The 22,707-nt window shown below is 40.2% G+C and overlaps 1 protein-coding gene across 5 annotated transcripts in view; it reads right to left on the bottom strand.

Moving 5' to 3' along the window:
- The window catches only part of ZC3H13 (zinc finger CCCH-type containing 13), a 60,428-nt gene that overhangs the window by 7,409 nt on the left and 30,312 nt on the right, over positions 1-22,707 (bottom strand). For all 5 annotated transcript variants that reach the window (XM_088135222.1, XM_088135209.1, XM_088135194.1 and 2 more), the window contains 10 exons: positions 21,604-21,743; positions 19,263-19,423; positions 18,363-18,563; positions 17,028-17,195; positions 15,460-15,770; positions 11,119-11,574; positions 10,011-10,193; positions 8,452-8,920; positions 8,050-8,153; positions 75-1,073 (listed from right to left, as the gene is read on the bottom strand). In XM_088135222.1, coding sequence (XP_087991348.1) covers positions 75-1,073; positions 8,050-8,153; positions 8,452-8,920; positions 10,011-10,193; positions 11,119-11,574; positions 15,460-15,770; positions 17,028-17,195; positions 18,363-18,563; positions 19,263-19,423; positions 21,604-21,690 — 3,139 coding nt within the window. In that variant the 5' untranslated portion in view covers positions 21,691-21,743. The remainder of the gene's footprint in view (positions 1-74; positions 1,074-8,049; positions 8,154-8,451; positions 8,921-10,010; positions 10,194-11,118; positions 11,575-15,459; positions 15,771-17,027; positions 17,196-18,362; positions 18,564-19,262; positions 19,424-21,603; positions 21,744-22,707) is intronic.

Here is a 22,707-nt window from a genome sequence, read left to right on the forward strand (position 1 = left end):
CAAGGGTTGAAAGAGTCTCAGGAAAGGCCAGGGATATGGCATGGGAGCAACCAAAGCAATGCAACTGAAATTACCAGAAGAGGTGCTACGGCTGGCAACTCCACGTTTCAGCTGATCAATTCTGGACTTCCGCTCTCCAGCAATTTCAAGGCATCTCCTGTCTCTGTCACTGGAACTGCTGTGCAAGATCTTCTTCATTGCAGCCTGGTCATCTCCACTGCGGTGTGCAGAATCATTAGAGGGTGATCGGAGTCTACTTGAAGTATGGCTCCTGTTGCTACAGAGGCTGCTGCTACGCTTCTGATCTGCAGGTCGGAGATGAGGGGTTTCTTCAACCACATGAGAAACTTCCATGGTTTCACCTCGTGTACGGTGGCTATTTCTATGGGGCTCCTCAGAATTCCTTTCCAGAACAGTCTCTCCACGCTCTGGAACATCTTCATCTGACCAGTCACTAAACGTTGTGTCCTCCCTCTTGGGAACAACTTCCACTACTGCAGATTTCTCGGGCACCACTTCCACCAGTTCTTCTCTTGTGGTTACAGGTGGTGTCCTGGGACCTTTTTTCTTTTTCTGATGAGGGCCACTGTCTTCCTCAGAAGCCTCAGAATCTCCTTTGGATCTCTTGCGCTTCTTTTCAGCATTTTTCTTTTTCTGACCTTTCTTGGGAGAAAACACTTGGGTTTTCTCTGCTGCTGGTTCACTGACATAGCGCTCTATCCCACCATCATCATCTTTCTTTTTCTTTGTTGTTTTTTTCTGCATTTTAACTTTCTTCTTGTCTTCCAGCATATGATCTATAGCCTCACGCTCTTCAGAAACCCGATTACTTACATTATCTTGGATTCTGCTCCTTGAACTCTCATTGCCCTCTCGCTGCTCTCGCTGTTTGTCCCCAGAAGAACCCCGTTCTTTGTAATCACTTTCCTCATAATGTCTCATGCTCTCCTTTCGCTCTGGCTTTCTGTCACTGTCTTTCCACCGGCTCTGCTTCTCTTCCGAAAGATGTGAAGGACTAAGTGAACGTGATTCTTGAGGACGTACAACCTGACTCAATAAACGTCGTTTTTCATCTGTAAGAAAGAAAATGTGTCATGACATATTGTTTTCGAACAAGCCCTTATATCTAGGGATATTCTTTAACCTACAGCAAAGAAGAAAAAATTCCAGCTATACTTTCTGTTATGAGAAGAGGAAATTATTATACAAGGTTGGAGGCTTAACATGAAAGTTACTCATAGGAAAATCATCAGCACGTACACACATTCTTCTTCTAAAAATATATCCCTCCTCTCCAAAGCCAAATGAATTTCAATAAAGATTTTAAAATCAGGCTCCTAAAAACTACTGATTCATACATTTTCTGGAATACACTTTGGCCTTCTCAACAGTGGCAATGCCAACAAATTAGTATATTCGACTAGATAAAGCAGACTCTTGAGAGTATAATGCAGAAAAATCATACATGAAGACTGCAAGGAAATCTTTGGAACAATGGGAATTTTTTGGAGTTCCCTTCTGAAGTCTGAGACAGCATGCTCCAGCTATCCTTTTCTTATCCCTTTGCACTAACTTTCTGCCTTTTTCGGGGGGTGGGGTATAAAAATAAGTACTAAGTTCCTGATTTATCAGCCCAGGTTGAAGTTTAGTTGGGAGTGTATACAGTCAGGTCCAGAAATATTGGGACATCGACACAATTCTAGCATCTTTGGCTCTATACACCACCACAATGGATTTGGAATGAAACAAACACAATGTGCGTTAACTGCAGACTGTCAGCTTTAATTTGAGGGTATGTACATCCAACTCAGGTGAACGGTGTAGGAATTATAACAGTTTGCCTATGTGCCTCCCACTTGTTAAGGGACCAAAAGTAATGGGACAATTGGCTTCTCAGCTGTTCCATGGCCAGGTGTGTGATATCCCCTCAGTACCCCAATTACAATGTGCAGATAAAAGGCCCAGAGTTCATTTCAAGTGTGCTATTTGCATGTGGAATCTGTTGCTGTCAACTCTCAAGATGAGATCCAAAGAGCTGTCACTATCAGTGAAGCAAGCCATCATTAGGCTGAAGAAACAAAACAAACCCATCAGAGAGATAGCAAGAACATTAGGCGTGGCCAAAACAACTGTTTGGAACATTCTCAAAAAGAAGGAACACACCGGTGAGCTCAGCAACACCAAAAGACCCCAGAGACAACGGAAAACAACTGTGGTGGATGTCCGAAGAATTCGTTCCCTGGTGAAGAAAACACCCTTCACAACAGCTGGCCAGATGAAGAACACTCTCCAGGAGGTAGGTGTATGTGTGTCAAAGTCAACAATCAAAAGAAGACTTCACCAGAGTGAATACAGAGGGTTCACCACAAGATGTAAACCATTGCTGAGCCTCAAAAACAGGAAGGCCAGATTAGAGTTTGCCGAACGACATCTAAAAAAGCCCTCACAGTTCTGGAACAACATCCTATGGACAGATGAGACCAAGATCAACTTGTACCAGAGTGATGGGAAGAGAAGAGTATGGAGAAGGAAAGGAACTGCTCATGATCCTAAGCATACCACCTCATCAGTGAAGTATGGTGGTGGTAGTGTCATGGCGTGGGCATGTATGGCTGCCAATGGAACTGGTTCTCTTGTATTTATTGATGATGTGACTGCTGACAAAAGCAGCAGGATGACTTCTGCAGTGTTTCGGGCAATATTATCTGCTCACATTCAGCCAAATGCTGCAGAACTCATTGGACGGCGCCTCACAGTACAGATGGACAATGACCCAAAGCATACTGCAAAAGCAACCAAAGAGTTTTTGAAGGGACAGAAGTGGAATGTTATGCAATGGCCAAGTCAATCACCTGACCTGAATCCCATTGAGCATGCATTTCACTTGCTGAAGACAAAACTGAAGGGAAAATGCCCCAAGAACAAGCAGGAACTGAAGACAGTTGCAGTAGAGGCCTGGCAAAGCATCACCAGGGATGAAACCCAGCGTCTGGTGATGTCTATGCGTTCCAGACTTCAGGCTGTGATTGACTGCAACAGATTTGCAACCAAGTATTAAAAAGGGAAAGTTTGATGTATGATTATTATTCTGTCCCATTACTTTTGGTCCCTTAACAAGTGGGAGGCACATATGCAAACTGTTGTAATTCCTACACCGTTCACCTGAGTTGGATGTACATACCCTCAAATTAAAGCTGACAGTCTGCAGTTAACGCACATTGTGTTTGTTTCATTCCAAATCCATTGTGGTGGTGTATAGAGCCAAAGATGTTAGAATTGTGTCGATGTCCCAATATTTCTGGACCTGACTGTATATGGTTATGGGTGGTGGGGTTATATTAGGTGGGGGTACTGAACTTGTTAGCCATGTAGAGAAATGTGTGGCCTCAAAAAGGGTGAAGGGGAAATTTCTGTAGTGATAGGTCAAAAAAGATATGGCTAGAGGTGTTAGGCAAGCCACTGCAGACAATGGGAGACCAACAATTTGATGCTTGGACCTTGCTGCCTGATTTTGGAATTTCCCCATCTTCTACTCTTGGAGATCTTCAATCTCCATGTCTTGGAGATAGGTTAGAGGAAGGGGAAGACTCATAAAATTTGCTAAGGACAAACGTTTTGTCTTGTTGGAGAGTGCATGATCTGAATATGGAAGACATTAGACTGAGCCCTTTGCAGTGGTCTGGTCCAGCTGAGATTTGCTGCTGCCCATAAGTTCCACATGTGGATGGGCATATTAATATTGTCCCAAGCACCTTGTGGATCCAAAGGAATTCCAAAGGGTACTTGAGCACTTTCCGACCAGCAGTTCCCTTGCACTCTGTCAAAATAGAAAGGATGCTCTCTAACGTGACCTCTGCCACCAATGAGTTGAATCCATGCCCCTCTTGGCGACTTCAAGTCACCAGTGAGGAACACCTGGGTGCAGGAAGTAGTCAATGTTCTCTGAGGGATGGGGTGATGCTAGCTATCCTTAAGGAGGTGGGGATGTGCCCCTCTGTCAAGAACCCTTCTCTGGATCCAACTGTATTAGATAATTGCTGCCCAGTTTCCAATCTTCCTTTGGGGGGTCAGGTTATTGAGAAGATGGTGGGGAATCAGTTGCCCTAGAGGAAACTGTTTACCTAGGCTCCTTTTAGTCTGGAATCAGATCTGGGCATGAGATGGAAATGGCACTAGTTGTTCTGGTGGACGATGACTTTTGTCATTACCTGGAAGGGAAGAATGCACCTTTTCTGATCCTATTAGACCTCTTAGCGGCATTCAGTATTATTGATCACAATATTCTTTTAGACTACCTGTGAGGGTTGGGAGTTGGAGGCACTGTGTTGCAGTGGTTCTGAAACTTCCTGAGCAGTGGAGAGGTTAGCCTGATAAATACTCACTTCTAGGGAGATCCAAGGCTCAATTCTCTCCACCCTACTGTTCAACATCTACTCAAAACCCTTGAAAAAGGTCAATTATCACTTTGGGGTGAAATACCGTCCCTTTGCTAATGATCCACATTTTTAAATCTCCACCCCAGGTCAGAAATGCCATGGACCTGGGGCTTCCAGAGGAAGAAACGGCAGACTGAAGATGGCTCTGTGAAAAGTGGAGCTGACAATTGCAGCAAAAACAAAGAGCCAATGAGTAGACTGGCTCTTCAAACCTTTTAAGACAAAGAGAGGACAGGAGATCACCCACAAGTGCTCCAGACAGTTCTCCTCATGAGGAAACTGCAAGACAGTAGTCTCCAGTGGGTTTTGAGCATTAGGAGATGAGGGAATAGCTATCTTGCTCAAACCATGGTCAGCACCTTTAAAAGGACACTAAATTTGCATACTTTCTGTGATGGATGACTTGTATGAGGAGATTCAAGGTCATGGGGAGAAGAATTTCAAGCATCTCCTCAGCCCACAGCCTGAGCGTGTGAAAGCAAAGAGGATGAGACTGGCACCACCCTAAGGAATTCGTAATGTTTAGTACAGACTCTGGGAGTTAGTTAGTCTGGCGAGATTCTGTCTAGCAGGTGTAAGCTAATAAAGTAACTGAGCAATTCCAGAACCATCCCGTGGAATTTCTTGGGCTGAACCTGACACTTCCTTTTCTTATCACATTTGGAAATTGCTTATTAACTACTTTTTAGCTATTAGAAACCTTTGGCTTGACAAGTCTGAAAACACTGGGTAAGTCTGCCTTCAATCCTTAATGAAAGAAAATTTTAATTACAAGCTTAAGAATTAAATTTTTTTTTAGCAAGATAAACAGTAAAATGTTACTGTTAAAATGTTAATTAAAACTTTGATTTTAGAAAGCTACAAATGGATTAAGGGTCCAGGTAAATTTGAAATAAGATTTTGGAATTAATTATTAAGAAACCTTCCTGTGGGAAAATGTTTTTGTTTTGAATTAAAAATAAAATAAAATAAGATTTTAAAAACTGGGCACTAGAGGGAACTTAAGATTTCAATTAAAGGAGAAGAACACATAAACTTGGCTAACAGCAACAGAATGGTGCAAAATATTCTAACACTGGAAATACTGAAGGATATTTTTGAAAAATGCACTCAGAAATTAATATGAACAATGTCAACAGCAATATCTGAAGGACAGACTGTCTAAAATATGTTATTGAAGAGGAACAAGTTTTACCTGACAAGACAGAGACTAAGTTGAAAGTGGATTTGCAAATGACAGGCTACAAGAATGACATGGAAAAAGATCTTACACTGGACATACAAAAGAAACTGGCTGATGTCTTAATAATTAAAAGGGACATATAAACAATAAATCAAGAGAGTGACCTGGATAATTTTTCTACAGTACACTGGACTTTCAAAAGAGACTTGCTAAAGCTTTGAAGAATCTTGTGAGAAGGGACAAAGAAGTAATGAAAAGAAATAAAGTTCCATGACATTATTTGAATGGACTAAAGATTAAGATGGTTAGAAGTAAAAGGAAGGAATATAAAATTGGTTTATTTGATCAAGATTAAAATAGATATGTTGTTATTTCTGGTAACCTTTAATGGACTTTTGCTGACACCAGGACTGAAATGATGATGCTTTATGGATTTGTTTATAGATAAGAGGTAGGATATGCAAAGAAGACATCATTTGTTATAATTTAAGAAGTGAAAAGTTACTAAAACTGTTTATACTTGCTGTGATGAAGGCTGGGAGTCACTATATATTTCTTTTCTTTTTCTTTATTATTTTTTTACTTTTCTTACTTTTATTTCTATTCTTTATGTCTTCCCTATTTTTTTTCTTTGCACCTTTTACTCTTTCTATTTTTCTATCTTTTAGTTTGCATTAGCTTTGACTACTGTAATTATAATTTTTAATAAAATTACTTGAAAAAACAAAAAGAAAAAGAAATCCCATGGACATATTGACCAGGATCTATAGGCTGTTAGGGCCTGGATTGCACAAAACAGGCGGGGCTGAAACCAAGCAAGATAGAGTTGCCTTTTTTTTTTAATCTCTCTGCCAGCTCTGGTTATAATTCTGGACAGAGTGGCACTCCTCCTGAAGGAGGAGGTCTGTGATTTGGGGGTCCTGACTCATTGGTAGACAGAGGCTGTGCCTGAGGGGTGGGCTTTGTCAATGTCTACTAGAGTGCCAGTTGTGGCCCTACTTGGAGCAGGAGGTCTTCATAACAGTGACTCATGAACCTATCACCACAAAATTGAACTACTGCTCTCATGGGGCTGCCTTTGATGATCACCCAGAAACTGCAATTGGTACAAAATGCTTACAACTGCTTGCTGGCAGACAAGAGTTGGCATAGCCATGAAATAGCAGTTCTGTGAGCTCTGCACTAGTTGTCCATAGTTGCAACTCAAATTACTTATTTTAACCTATAAAGCCTTATTTGGCTTAGCCTCTAGGTACTCCAGGACCACCGTCTCTAAACGAAACTGACTTGTGCAATACACGCCATCCTCCTGAATCTGTTAAAAGTTTCTACTACTGAAAGATTAAGGGGGCAGGAGTTTAGTTTACAGTTATGGTAACTATGTTGTGGAATAGCTTCCCCACTGAGGTCACAGCAGTCTATAAATGACAGAATCAATAAATCAGTTCCTGTGACATGTTTAAGCCAACGTAGGTATTATCTGTTCTGATGTTTTTTTATCTATCTTTATTACTACAACATTGTCCATGTAAAAAGACATTCACTTGATGTGAAAGAGGCAGAATATTGGTAATGGGCCGGACTATGACATGCACAGTGCAAGGTATTTGTTGTATCTAAGAAATACATTCTCTACAAAGAAAACAACCATGTGCAAACAACAGGAGGTTTTGTTTACATTGTATCTTCTTCAGCCCTAGCTGGCAAAATACTACAGGTAGTCCTCATTTAATGCCCACTCATTCAGTGACCGTTCAAAGTTATGACAATGCTGAATGAGGTGTACTTATGACTGGCCCTTGTAGTTGCGGTTACTGCACCATCCCCATGGTCATGTGATCACAATTCAGACACTTAGCAACCAGCTCCAATTGTAACAGTCCCATGGCCATGTGATCGCCATTTGCGACCTTCATTGCCAGCTGCTGACAAGCATAGTCAATGGGGAAGCTGGAGGGAGGTAGCAAATGGCGATCATGTGACCGCAGGACACTGCAACCATGCAGGATTCATCTAACAATGGCAACTGGGACTGCCAGGGCTACCGTCATAAATCAGCAGTTACGTGACATGCCTTAATACAATGTCACCTAGCGAAGGAATTTCCGGTCCCAATTACCATCTGTAAGTGAGGACTCCCTGAAATTTACTTATCCTATATACAAGAGTTTAGCCACTTTCCCAGCTGCAGATGCCACTGCACAATTTCACATGATGTTTTAGGTGTCAAAAATTATGGATGAATTAATAAATAAATGGTCAAAATCTTGTCAAATCTCAAGTGAGAACAGAAATCTTGTAAATTAGAAATGGCTTCAGTCTCACAGGTTTTGAAGGCTGGTGGACACGATCTTAAGTCACAGTGGGTGCTGTGATATCGACAGGGGCTACGTAGCCAACTCCTGCTAATCTGTACATGCTTTCACTCACTCTGATCATCTCCACTATTGTAGGCATCACTATCAGGTGAATGTTCACGGCGGCGCTTAGGTGATTTCCGAGGGCTAGGGCTACTTTCATTTCTGTGACGTTTTCTGTATTTGACAAAAAGAAACATAAGTCATTAAATTCTAGGCACTTAAGTTCTAAGGAATCTTCTCCATCTTCCAGCATAAATACAAACAGAACTGTTACACGCATCAATTTTTAAAATTTCAATTGAATGTCATCATAAGTATTGATAAACTAAGTAATCCTCTTTTCAAAAAACCTTACAGAAAGACATATGAACTGTCAATGTTTGCTTGGATAACATTGGCTATAGCCTGTTCATTCCTTTTACTGTCTCACACTGCATAATTATCTTTTTTTTTTTTTTTTTAAAAAACTCACTTTGCTTTCCTTTCTTCACGACTATCTCTTGTGGTCCTTTCTTCACGGACATCTTCTCTCTTGTCCCTGCGTTCTTCTCTTCCTCTCTCTTTGTCATCCCACTCTCTCTGTCGTTCCCTTTCTTTCTCTCTTTCCCGGCCCCGCTCTCTTTCCCGTTCTCTTTCCCTTTCTCGTTCCCGTTCTCTTTCCCGGTCTCTTTCACGCTCCCTTTCCCGCTCTCGCTCCCGTTCTCGATCGTGGTCCCTATCCCGTTCACGTTCTCTGTCCTTATCTCTTTCTCTCTCACGTTCTCGCTCACGGGCACGATCACGTTCAGCTTCTCTCTCTCTTTCCCTTTCCCTTTCCCGTTCCCTAGTTCTTTCATCCCTCCTATCTTCATTCCTGTCTACTCTTCGTTCTTCTAGTCTTTCATCACGATCAATATCATCATTTCTTCCCTGGTGTCGCATGGGTGAGCTTTGCCTCTGATCTGTAATGATAAACAGGTTTTAGTTCTAATTTAATCACCTAATTCATTGTCCAATATTTGTGCATACTAATGCTTTAATTTCAAATCAGTGCAACAGTTGTGAAATAAATAATTCTAAAGATATCTTTTGTACTGAGTGTCCATATTTATAAAGAATTCAGAATCCACGGAGACAGGAGGTGAGGGGAGAGACCACAGCTCTACTGTAGGGCAAAAAGATCCTGCATCTAATTTCTAGTATTTAGGATATTTGCTCAGTAGACAATACTGGGCTAAATGAACAACTAGTGCTTGTAATGAAAGTTCATCAAGTCAGTGTTGTCTTCTGCAATCAAGATTCACTGACAGTGAAGGCTCCTAGTTCATGAGTAACTGAAACTATTTCACCTTTGTTAATCTGAAACCCAAATGATGAATTAGTCTGTCGAATAAAACTATCACACCTGTTAATGATGATTTAATCTTTTTTTCTCTTCATACAGTATTGTACTCTGACAATCTATCTGATCTGATCTGTTTTTTTAATAACATCAAATAAATCCACCCTCACCATGGGCAATCCCCCTTAAATGTCCTGTACTAAGTTCCTTATAAAAGATGCAGCCAAAGAAAGCATGAGCTTGTGCCATATCTAGTTAGGCTGCTTTTGTTTTATACAGATCATTTTTAATCTAGCATTGCAAACTACTAGCACTATAAACTACTTGTGAAGACCAATAAAAATCAGGATACAAAATCCATTATATCATAATAACTTGTGGCCCTCCAGATGCTGATAAATTCAATGCCTAGCATCTCCAATACTAGCCATGCAACATTAATAATCACATTAAGTGCAATACTACTCATCCCATAACAGTTCATGCTATTCATTCTTCCTACAAAGATAAAGCCTTGTTGCTTTATCAGTCCAGTCTTCTTCCTTCCTCGCAGTTCCACTTTGTGTTTTGCTGCCTTGAACACAAGAGTGGCATGCATGAGCCCTAGCTTTTACAGGTATGTTCATCTTTAATGTTATTCTACTACTATGTCCTTTTAGAAAGAATCAATTAATAAGCTAACAGTCGAAAAAAGCCTGAAGAGTACCTACCTCTCTCTCTATTGTCACGCTTATCCCTTTCTCCATGTCTTCTTTCAAAAGAAGAATCTCTTGCATGTTCACGGTTTTCATAGCGATCCCTGTCAGGGTAACTGCTCCGTGATTCCCAGCTGTCATGGTAGCTACTACTAGTATTATGGCTATCAACTTGAGATCCTCGTGTTCCTCGATTGCCTGTTGAAAACAGACACACAGAAAAAATGAAAGAATCTCTGTTGCCACATTTAGATATACAGATTTATTAAAAGAATTGTATTTCATAAAAAGATTTGTAAATTATGCCTAAGAACTGCCAATATGCACTTGGGCAAGTTAAAATGTTATTCCTGAACCAAGCTGATAACGTGTTGAATAAATTTGCCATAAAAGAGCTAACCATAAGAATTAATTGCCCTGTCCTTTTCAGTTAATTTAAATTTCAAACTATAGAACTCCATATGCAGAAATCTAAGCAACCTAAGAGCTGTGAGCTTGCAAGTCATCAGCTGAGCCAAGATTGAACACTGTGGTGAATCAAAAGGCATTCACAGATTCAGCAAATTAATGCTGAAGAAAAATATCATAGACCCAAACAAAATCCAATGCTATGAAAAGAGAAGTCTTGTTTAACCATAACAGAAAGGTTTAAAATCACCTGGCAAACAATCCTTCTCAAGCAAAAGCTAATTTTCAGACTAATTTTCAAGAGCATCTATGCTCTAGCAAAGTAGTCTGCATTCATACATACTTCCTACCTAGTCATTTCAAGAGCAAGTAGCTTTTGTATCAGTGAATTAAAGATGAGGACCTCCTCAACAGTAGTCAATGTTTGACTAAAATTAATTAAACAGTTAGCCTTCTTTTAGGATAAATAGAGTAATTTTCTTTCTTATTAAAAAGCAGAAACCCATGTGATAATTATTTCTTATTACCATCTGTTCCACATTATTTAACAGTTTTCAAGAAATGCATACAGGATCCAGTTGCATTATGGATAATGCTGACTAAATTAGGTGAAGTCATAAAAAGAAATTAGTTGTAGTGTAATTTCTACGGTATTGATTAAACAGATGTTTATGTAATGAATAGTGTAACATTCCTATTATTTCATGTATTATACCCTTGTCTGTTAATTCAGGACCTCTCCCCCTATTTCTTCCAGACGTTCTAGATTCATTTCTAGTTTCACTTCTTGAGTCTGTCCGAGTTTCAGCACGAGAACTATCTTCTCTGCCATGGGCTCTTCCATAACTACGTGCTTCCTCCAAATACTGCTCTTCTTTCTTATGTTCTCGACACTCTCTGTCTCTGTAGTCATGTGTATCTCGTGTAGAACGTAAGTCCCTCTGATCCCGACTTTCTTTATTGTCTCTACTACAATCCCTTGTATCCCGTGAGTCCCGAGTGTCCCGAGATTCTCTTGGATCCCTGCGTTCTCTGTTATCTCTGGTTTCCCTTCGATCTCGTCCATCCCGGGATTCTCGATCATCTCGGTGATCTCTGGGGGTACTCTGCTCTTGGTCATAGTCACGTTCATCCCTAGTATCTCTCTCTCTTCCCCTTTTTCCTCTTGTTTCTGGAAGTAAAATAAATACACATATAATTAAATATATGATCACCTCAAGAGTATTAAAAAGCATAGGAAAAACACGAAAAATAGGAGGAAAACTTTTCAAAGGGATTTGGTGGCCAATCACATATATTTGTGTTTGGTGCTGATTAAGCATAATTCTTAGTCTATCAGTTGCTGGTCTTAAGACCTTTCTATTCCTAAATTGAAAAGTTCTAAGGAAAGTTTGAAAGTCTGGAGAATATTTTATTTAATATCCACATTCAGAATAAAGGAAGGAAAATGGTTCTGAAAACTGCTTTTCAAAGCAGATGCTTCATGATAGGGCCAGGAGTCTAGTAGTACCTTTTCAGACTAACAAATTCTATTAAAAGGCATAAACTTTCATAAACTACAGTTCAATTCATCAGATGCATGGAGTAGTTAAACTGATGTAGGATTCAAACTGGGATGAAGCAGAGAATCAGAACCCAGAAAATCCTGAAGGTCTCAGGAAAGAGAATCCATTTGGAAGGCAAGGAAAGACTCCACTGGAAACAATAAGCTATGAAGGACCACAAAGAACAGCAGCCAGCACTAGATATATAAATCCTGAGTCTATTTTGAGCCTTTTCCAGATTCTTCACACAATGCAGGTTATGGATAGTACACCATGAATCTACTGTACTTAAAGCTACAATATTGCCACAAAAGCATATTTTGATTTCTTTGAAAAGAAACACTACATTTTACAGATATTCTTTATCCCGCTATGTTTCATCTATAGTAGGCCTTATATTAAGGCCCTCTAGGACAGCTTCAGAAACCATCAATTCAGATTAATGAGGCCTAAAAATGTTCACCATTTGCTCCATACTATACCATTCTGACATACTACTACATATTTTGCACAAGATATTTTTGAAACTTCCTGAAGCTGTTGACAAATTCCCCAACCTATTTAATTCATGTCTATCACTTTAATTGGTTCCTGATCAATGGGCACTTTTCCTTCATTGCCAATCAATTGCTTATTGCCACTTCAAAGTACAGTCAGGTCCAGAAATATTGGGACATCGACACAATTCTAACATCTTTGGCTCTATACACCACCACAATGGATTTGGAATGAAACAAACACAATGTGCGTTAACTGCAGACTGTCAGCTTTAATTTGAGGGTATGTACATCCAACTCAGGTGAACGGTGTAGGAATTACAACAGTTTGCATATGTGCCCCCCACTTGTTAAGGGACCAAAAGTAATGGGACAGAATAATAATCATAAAGCAAACTTTCCCTTTTTAATACTTGGTTGCAAATCCGTTGCAGTCAATCACAGCCTGAAGCCTGGAACGCATAGACATCACCAGACGCTGGGTTTCATCCCTGGTGATGCTCTGCCAGGCCTCTACTGCAACTGTCTTCAGTTCCTGCTTGTTCTTGGGGCATTTTCCCTTCAGTTTTGTCTTCAGCAAGTGAAATGCATGCTCAATGGGATTCAGGTCAGGTGATTGACTTGGCCATTGCATAACATTCCACTTCTGTCCCTTCAAAAACTCTTTGGTTGCTTTTGCAGTATGCTTTGGGTCATTGTCCATCTGTACTGTGAAGCGCCGTCCAATGAGTTCTGCAGCATTTGGCTGAATGTGAGCAGATAATATTGCCCGAAACACTGCAGAAGTCATCCTGCTGCTTTTGTCAGCAGTCACATCATCAATAAATACAAGAGAACCAGTTCCATTGGCAGCCATACATGCCCACGCCATAACACTACCACCACCATGCTTCACTGATGAGGTGGTATGCTTAGGATCATGAGCAGTTCCTTTCCTTCTCCATACTCTTCTCTTCCCATCACTCCGGTACAAGTTGATCTTGGTCTCATCTGTCCATAGGATGTTGTTCTAGAACTGTGAAGGCTTTTTTAGATGTCGTTTGGCAAACTCTAATCTGGCCTTCCTGTTTTTGAGGCTCACCAATGGTTTACATCTTGTGGTGAACCCTCTGTATTCACTCTGGTGAAGTCTTCTTTTGATTGTTGACTTTGACACACATACACCTACCTCCTGGAGAGTGTTCTTCATCTGGCCAACTGTTGTGAAGGGTGTTTTCTTCACCAGGGAAAGGATTCTTCGGTCATCCACCACAGTTGTTTTCCGTTGTCTCCTTGGTCTTTTGGTGTTGCTGAGCTCACCGGTGCGTTCCTTCTTTTTGAGAATGTTCCAAACAGTTGTTTTGGCCACGCCTAATGTTCTTGCTATCTCTCTGATGGGTTTGTTTTGTTTCTTCAGCCTAATGATGGCTTGCTTCACTGATAGTGACAGCTCTTTGGATCTCATCTTGAGAGTTGACAGCAACAGATTCCACATGCAAATAGCACACTTGAAATGAACTCTGGGCCTTTTATCTGCACATTGTAACTGGGGTACTGAGGGAATATCACACACCTGGCCATGGAACAGCTGAGAAGCCAATTGTCCCATTACTTTTGGTCCCTTAACAAGTGGGAGGCACATATGCAAACTGTTGTAATTCCTACACCGTTCACCTGAGTTGGATGTACATACCTTCAAATTAAAACTGACAGTCTGCAGTTAACGCACATTGTGTTTGTTTCATTCCAAATCCATTGTGGTGGTGTATAGAGCCAAAGATGTTAGAATTGTGTCAATGTCCCAATATTTCTGGAACTGACTGTATCATAGCTGGGTAATGAGTAATAACTTCCTTTTGCCACTACATGCTGATTCTTTTCCAGAAAGCTTCTTTTATTATATAAGCTTTAATAATGGCTTCCAACAAAATCTGGGGCAAGATGGGAACCTTCCTCAACCTGATGCTTTGCAGATATGCTGGGGAAGTCTGAGTTTAGTCAATATCCACCATTCTCAAGATTTGATAAAGAAACTGACAGCATGATAGTGGCACTCTGCGTTCAACTAAATGCTGCCGCCAATAATTTCATACCTGGTCATAAAGACTTCTAGGAGAAGCAGAACCTGACATTTCTTCACTTTCATGGAACAAATCAGGCAGTCCACTCTCTGGGTTATGTAAGACTCGATTTAGATAAACTCAAGGTTACAAATATTTAAATTTTTGCTATATTTATAGTCAGGTAAATATCATATAGGTAAAAAAAAAATAACCTATTAGGATGTGAGTCCTGGACTCTGTACTGAAGGCATTAACAAACAACTGGAGAAATTTCACATGTGCACTCTCTGCTCCATCCTCAGCATTCGTTGGCAAGACCGTGTCTCCAATTTGGAGGTCTTGGATCACACAGAGTCCACCAGCATTGAGTCACTGATTATCAGAGCTCAGATGCGGTGGGTGGGGACACGTCATCAGAATGGATGACCACTGTATGCCTCACCAGTTGCTCTATAATGTACTGCAGTCTGGGAAGAGACCTCAAGGTTGACCAGGCAAGCGCTACAAAGACATTGTGAAAGAAACCCTATGCCATTGTGACCTCCAGCCAAGGGAACTAGAAGCTGCAGCTGCTGACAGAACCTGCTGGCGAGCCCTGTACTAGGAAGCCTCCACCAGCTTTGAAGACAGGTGCCATCAAAAACTGATAGAAAACTCTGAGCGGTGTTACATAACATCCACAGTTACTACAACAATGGATAGTGCCCCCCTTGTGCTAGACTCTGTGCTTCCAGATTGGGACTGCAGAGCCACCTCCATGTCCACAGATGAGCTGCATAACAGCATGTCTTCTTTGAGCCAGAAGGACTACCATATATAACATTTATATTACCTGTGTTAAAAAAAAAAGTTACATTAAATGCACTGGAATCCCTCTTATGCTGAGACTGGTTTACACAAAGCTTTCTGGAACAGAATGTTTCCATTAAATGGGGAATGTCTGTAGTCATATGGTCTTTATGGTTATTCATACCATCTCTTCTTTCATGGCGACGATCGTGTGATTGTGAAATCCGCTCATGATCATGCCGGCTTCTCTCTCTAACTGGGGAACGATGCCTTGAAGATGTCTGTTTTTGCTGTGGAGAAGGTGATGCTCGGTGAGGATAAGGAGAGGAAGATCGACCTACAGGTGGTGAAGTTGTTCTTTTATAAGAGGGGGAAGGAGTTCTTTTGTGACGTGGTGATGGAGAACGTCTTTGAATAGAAGAACCTGACTGAGATGAAGAAGAATGATGCCTCGACGATACAGGAGAATGATGCTGTGTTGGTGGTGAAGCAGACCTGCAGACACAGAACTGTATATGCATCTTGATACTACGTACATTCTGAGCACTATCACACACATCTTTATAATTATCTCTTGCTAAAATTGCATTCAGATTGGTTCCAAAAGAGCAGTGGAAGTTCCAAAGCCGGGCTGATTCCTGCCCCATACACAATTTCATTGCTTGGCATTTGTTTTCACCAGTATCTGAATAGAACGTATGGCTTTGGGTGGTTAAAAAATATGCAGCATTCAAATCATTTTCAATATCCATATATGCCAAATAGCAGAAGTTCCCTGGGCAAATTCTGTTAAGACTACAGGTCAAATTTCATCTTCTTACTTGTGGCATTTCTCACAGCTCATGGTTTCACCCTGCGTGTAGAACACCCTATGTACAACATTACTTCTTCTATTACAGGTATGGGAAGATTAATTCTAAGACCTAACCTGCCTTAGGCAAATATGAAGGGCTTGTATCCCAACCATGAGAGGGGCCACAATCCAAAATAGGTGGGGGCACCCCTTACTGTGGGGCCATGGGCAAATTCTCTGCAATAAACACAAAGAAAAATTCAATGTTCTGTTTCTCCCACACATGCACTCTCTCTCCCACATAGTAATTAGGCTTTAGAACAAAAATTGAGGAAGAACCATCTTTTAAAGCGGGTCATTGGAGCTGGGAAGGGGATGGTTAGCCCCTTCTTCTCCAGCACTGATTTCCCCTCAAAAACATTCCCCCCAACACCAAGAAAAATTTTTTAATACCCCCCTTTCATGTTAATGAAAGCTGTTCCAAAGACTCCCTACAGCGGGAAGGATTCTTTATGGAGAGGGCTGTTGCATGCAGGTGAAGAATATCCCTTCCTTACCCAGCAAGAACCCCCTGTTGAAAATAACCAGTTTCCATGTGGCAACTTAACTTTGAAATAGCTGTCAATGTAAACAATACAAGGCTATATTAAAATCTGCAGAGTAAAAAAAAATCAGTTGCTGAAACAAAATAAACACTTTTTCTTAAGAGGGTGAGGTGGCCAGGACAGTATCAAGTCTCAGGAAACAGAGTGTGGAGTGAGAAAAGGAATGGGTATCAGTTTGGGGACCTTCACGAGATGTGTGTGGGATGGAGGTTACCCTCCTGATATATACTTTTCTAACAATCAAAATATGTTTTATTACATTTTAACTTTCACAGTGCAGCAAACCCTCATGAATTAACAAAGTCTAAAATACATACATACAGAATAACTTATACGTTTTTTAAAAAGTCCTACCTGCAAGATGGTGAAAAAGAATGTTTATGACTGCTGGATTTAGATGGAGCCCAAGATGTCTGCCTTCTTCTTGTGGCAGGAGAATATTCTCTTGAAGAAGAATTGCTACCAGAATGGTCTTCTGGACTAGGTGAACGTCTCTGTCTATGGGAACTTTCTGAGGTATCTCTGAGGAATATTCACACAGTCAACATATACACAATGTCATTTACAACAGCATGGAACTCTAGTCAACATGTCTTCACTTAAGGGAGAAACGTGCTCCTTTCTGGAAAATATACTATAGGGTGCTAAACTTGACAGGGATCCAAAGATGGAAGTAACAGGTTACTCTCCACTCTCCATTTCCACAAATTCAAAAAAGGGCAAGCCACCTAAGGTTTAGGGTTAGTAAGACATCTGCAAGTCAGGAAACACTCTCAGCTCTCTCTGAGTGGCATCCATTAGCACCATCCATCTAAGGAATCTTTCCATTAATAGAACAATGAAGGAAGTGATTTCCTTTCCCACTCATTTTCTCACACGCGCAGCCCATTTGTCTCAACATTTGTTTTGGAAGACTGAGTGATCCTCTGAAGCACATTTTGATAAGGCACAGGGAAGGTCAGAGAGAGAAAAAGAGGATCAGAAAACTGTGTTGAGTGAGACCAGGCCCGCTTGCATGAGGTTAGATTTTGCTCCAGCCTTTAGCAATAACGTGGGGATGTCTGAACAAAATGAAAAAAGGCCAATTCCCATAATTCCAAAAATCAGAAGTGGAGAATTGGGAATACTGCTTAGGTTATAAATCAGAGATTTTGCCCTCAATAATTTGGGGGGGGGGGCATAAGGGCCTTAATGGGTAGGGCAAACTGGCAAATTTGGGTGGAGCTGAATTTTTGGTTTTTTGGGGGAAGAGCTCTGTTTTTTAAACTCTGCTATTAAAGCTTTCATGTTGTTTCCTGCCTTAAAATGTTACCAATTTTCAGCAATAGTAATCAAAGTAAGCTCCACAGAGCTATAAAAGGTTTCAGAGCGGGTAACAGTTAGCCTACCCCTGTTATAAAAACCTATCTCATATGAAAGGCATTACATGATTTATGAATATTTGTTCAATTCTGAAAACTAAGAAAGCAATTCTTTTCAGAACGTTAAGAACATATGCTGAGAAATATTTCATGAGTCTTACTGTGCACAAAAAGTGTACAAAGAGATTGTAAATGCACATCCTTTGTGGGAAGTAACTGGCAATCTGAACACAAGTGTGTCTGTGTTTTATTTAATACTTCATGGATTACAAGTACATAAAAATTAGACAAATGAACAATACAGAAAAATTAAATATACTGTATTTACCTTTGTTTCTCTTTTTTTTCTTTATTATGTCTTTCAAAATCACGCCCTCTTTCTTTTATCTCCTTTGGCTTTTCTTCTACCCTCTCTTTAGCTTTATATTTTTCCTTATGTTTTTTCCCTTGGGTAGAGTCTTCTTGTACTGGTGGTGGCGGACTAGGGGTACGAGGACCTTTCTTTTTATTGTGGTTGCTTTTTGAATTTCTAAAAACCAATACACAAACCAATATTTTAAAAATTAAATCAGCTTGTATTATAACAACATTACCTGAGTACCCTTGCAGTATTTTCGGACATCTAAAGTACAAAACTGATCTAACAGCTGTACACAGAGACAAACATCACATTAAACTCCCATCTGAAGTCTCCCACGGTCATTCAAATGAACAATTGCTGTTCTTGATGGAGTTGCCATGGATAAATCTTCCGCTGTGCCTCTGCCGATGAGCTGGTTGTATGTGCCTATCTGCTACACATACTTTGGGCACCCATTTGGCAAAACTGTACACACAAAGGATGAAATCCAGTGAACCAGGAGAAAAGAAATTACTCCTCCCCACTACATCCTCAGAACTTGCTCCAAAATATTTGCCAAAGTAGATCTGAAGGGGACTGCATTGAGAGAAAAGCAGTGGAGAAAACCTCATCATGTAAGCAATCTTGACCTAAAAAACACATCTAGAATCAGCAGCAGGCCCTTAGTGTTTAACAGGTTCCATAGAAGTCTCCCTCACAATAATCCTACTTCATATAAACCACAGCATGCCACTGTTGCTGGTCACCTCCATGTCGGGAATGTCCCCATAGAGTTGTAGGACTACTTGGTAAACTAAAGCACTAATCCATAACAACAATCAAAGTAGAAGATGCCATTTTATTTACAAAATATGCTAATCTACTTACCTCTGTTGCTCTAGGAGGGGGGAAGATACTGCTGAAACCTTCTTTTCCCTCTTACTAGCAGTGGAGGAAGATTTGGGGCTTGACCTTAATTTTGGAGATTTACTTGATTTTCTTGGTGAAGGTGAGGATGATAATTTTGATCCAACAGCCTCAGGAGAAATCTTAAAAAGAATGAACAATTAATACTTTTATATAACCCAACAATCCCCATGCAAAGACAAAGAACCAAGTATGAATGAAATTGATCCACAAAGCAATTCCTTTATCAAATAGAGAAAGGGATTGCAAGAACCACTGAAGTACAAAAATTGAGATAGTTTTAAATTTCAATTTGTTGTTTATTTGGTGAGAAAAATCAGATTGATATAAGCATTCATCAGATATTTTAAAATGTAGTCTAAAATATCAATACATGTCATCAGCTTTCCTTGCTGATAGGAGTCATCTAGCAGTTCAGATTCATTTATTTTAACTTTGAAAGGAATATATATTGAAAACTAAGAATAATTTTGATTTAAAAAATAAAAATAAATGTTTATGGGTGTGCACATTATCTGCTGCTTTTAATTATACACACACACACAGAATACTGTGCAAAAGTTTTAGGCAGGTGTGAAAAAATGCTGTAAAGAAAGAACACTTTCAAAAATATATATTGTAATTGTTTATGTTCATCAATTTACAAAATGCAAAGTGAGCAAACAGAAGAGAAATCTAAATCAAATCCATATTTGATGTGACTACCCTTTGGCTTCAAACCAGCATCAATTCTTACACTTGCACACTTTGTACATTTGCACAAAGTCAGGGATCTTGTAGGATTAGAGTCAGGTGTATGATTAACCAATTATACCAAGCAGGTGCTAATGATCATCAATTTCATATGTAGGTTGAAAGACAGTCATTAATTGAAACAGAAACAGCTGTGTAGGAGACTGAAAACTGGGTGAGGAACAGCCAAACTCTGCTACTAAGGTGAGATTGTGGAAGACAGTTTCATGTCACAGGTCATACACCATGGCAAGACTGAGCACAGCAACAAGACACAAGGTAGTTAGACTGCATCAGCAAGGTCTCTCCCAGGCAAAAATGTCAAAGCAGACTGGGGTTTCAAGATGTGCTGTTCAAGCTCTTTTGAAGAAGCACAAAGAAACAGACAATGCTGAGGACCGTAGACACAGCGGTCAGCCAAGGAAACTTAATGCAGCAGATGGAAAACACATCATGCTTACTTCCCTTTGACACTGGAAGATGTCCAGCAGTGCCATCAGCACAGAACTGGCAGAAACCAGTGGGACCCAGGTACACCCATCAACTGTCTGGAGAAGTCTGGCCAGTAGTGGTCTTCATGGAAGAATTGCGGCCAAAAAGACATACCTCCGACGTGGGAACAAGGCTAAGCGACTCAACTATGCACGAAAACATAGGAGCTGAGGTGCAGAAAAATGGCAGCAGGTGCTCTGGACTGATGAGTCAAAAGTTGAAATATTTGGCTGTAGCAGGAGGCAGTTTATTCGCTGAAGGGCTGGAGAACGGTACAATAATGAGTGTCTGCAGGCAACAGCGAAGCATGGTGGAGGTTCCTTGCAAGTCTGGGGCTGCATTTCTGCAAATGTATTTGGAGATTTGGACAGGATCAATGGTGTCCTCAATGCTGAGAAATACAGGCAGATACTTATCCATCATGCCATACCATCAGGGAGGCATGTGATTGGCCCCAAATTTATTCTGCAGCAGCACAACAACCCCAAACATACAGCCATTGTCATTAAGAACTATCTTCAATGTAAAGAAGAACAAGGAGTCCTGGAAGTGATGGTTTGGCCCCACAGAGCCCTGAACTCAACATCATCGAGTCTGTCTGGGATTACATGAAGAGACAGAAGGATTTGAGGCAGCCTACATCCATAGGAGATCTGTGGTTAGTTCTCCAAGATGTTTGGAACAACCTACCTGCTGAGTTTCTTCAAAAACTGTGTGCAAGTGTACCTAGAAGAATTGATGCTGTTTTGAAGGCAAAGGGTAGTCACACCAAATATTGATTTGAATTGGTTTTCTCTTCTGTTCGCTACTTTGCATTTTGTAAATTGGTAAACATAAAAAATTACAATATATATTTTTGAAAGCATTCTTCCTTTACAGCATTTTTTCACACCTGCCTAAAACTTTTGCACAGTACTGTATGTAGATATATATGTATATATATACACGAATGATTAAAAGCAACAGATAAATTATTATCCTGAAGACCTGTTAATTACTTTATTCAATAACTGAATAAATGCCCACTCATTTATTTAGTTATTTATGACTATGCAGTGATTCTTTTCAAGATACAAACCTCCTTTTTAATTACTATTTCTTCCCTTTTATCCATGTTTTCTTCTTCAAGCTTCATTAACTCTCTCTGGATCTTCTGGCGCTTCATTTCCAAAGACAGTTCATGGTCATAATCATAATTAACATCTCCGTTATCAGAATCTTAAGTTAAGAAAAAGAAGGTAGGAAGGAAGAAGGGAACAAAGACAACCAGTTAGTAAACCCTTTGTTTATACAATTACACTTTAAAAAGTGGCCATAATTCAATATATATGGACATTATGATTTCACATGATTAATTTAAGACTGATTCCAATTAGGAAGTGAACATGCTTTTTGGAAGTTATTCAGTGATGTGTAAGCAAGTTCAAGAGAGAATATGCATTTTCTCCTTTCAATCCTTCAAACAACCTATAATCTGATAGTCTAGCCATAGGCTGGTTTAAATGCAAATGTAAATTTTCTTCCCAAAGGAGAAGAGATAAAAAATATTTAAAACAGGAAGAGATGGACAGAAATAAGTGCCCTTGCTATTGCTTCTCTACTGCCAAACTGGCTCTTTCGGCACTAAAGAGGCCATTAGAGTACTATTACAAAATCAGTAACCTCTACAATTCAAATTGCTCAGTTCTCACTCTTGCCCTCTTTTTCATACATGAACTCAGTCCCCTCCCATGTCCTCCTTTTGTTCCCTTTCCTCTGTTTTTGCCTCCCTGAGATAGGTAGCAACAGCATACAAGGGTTTGCTCTTCTAAAAATTTGTACACTAATGACATCTCAAGCAAGACAACAGCAGGAGTGCATCCAAATGGCTTCACGGGCTGTCATTAAGTCATCTGTAAGTCAATGGTACAATGCATACAGGTAGTCCTCACTTACTGATCATTCGTTCAGCGACTGAAGTTACTATGGTGCTGAAAAAAATAGCTTCACAGCCCATTTATGACCATTTACAACTTTCACAGCTTCTCTCAGTCACGTAATTGCCACTAGAGTCAGTTCGAGTTATCCTGAGCCTGACCTGCGTTTTTCTCCCCGCCCCCCCCCCCCCCCCCCGCTTGCAGAGCAGATGGATTAGAGATGTAATTTCTGTAGGCAATCTCTCTTTTGCCTGACCTTTTCCCAC

This window comes from Python bivittatus, unplaced genomic scaffold (assembly GCF_059951505.1).
Source record: "Python bivittatus isolate LINGU-HERP-01145 unplaced genomic scaffold, Pbiv_v1 ctg000020_np1212, whole genome shotgun sequence".
NCBI lineage: Eukaryota > Metazoa > Chordata > Lepidosauria > Squamata > Pythonidae > Python > Python bivittatus.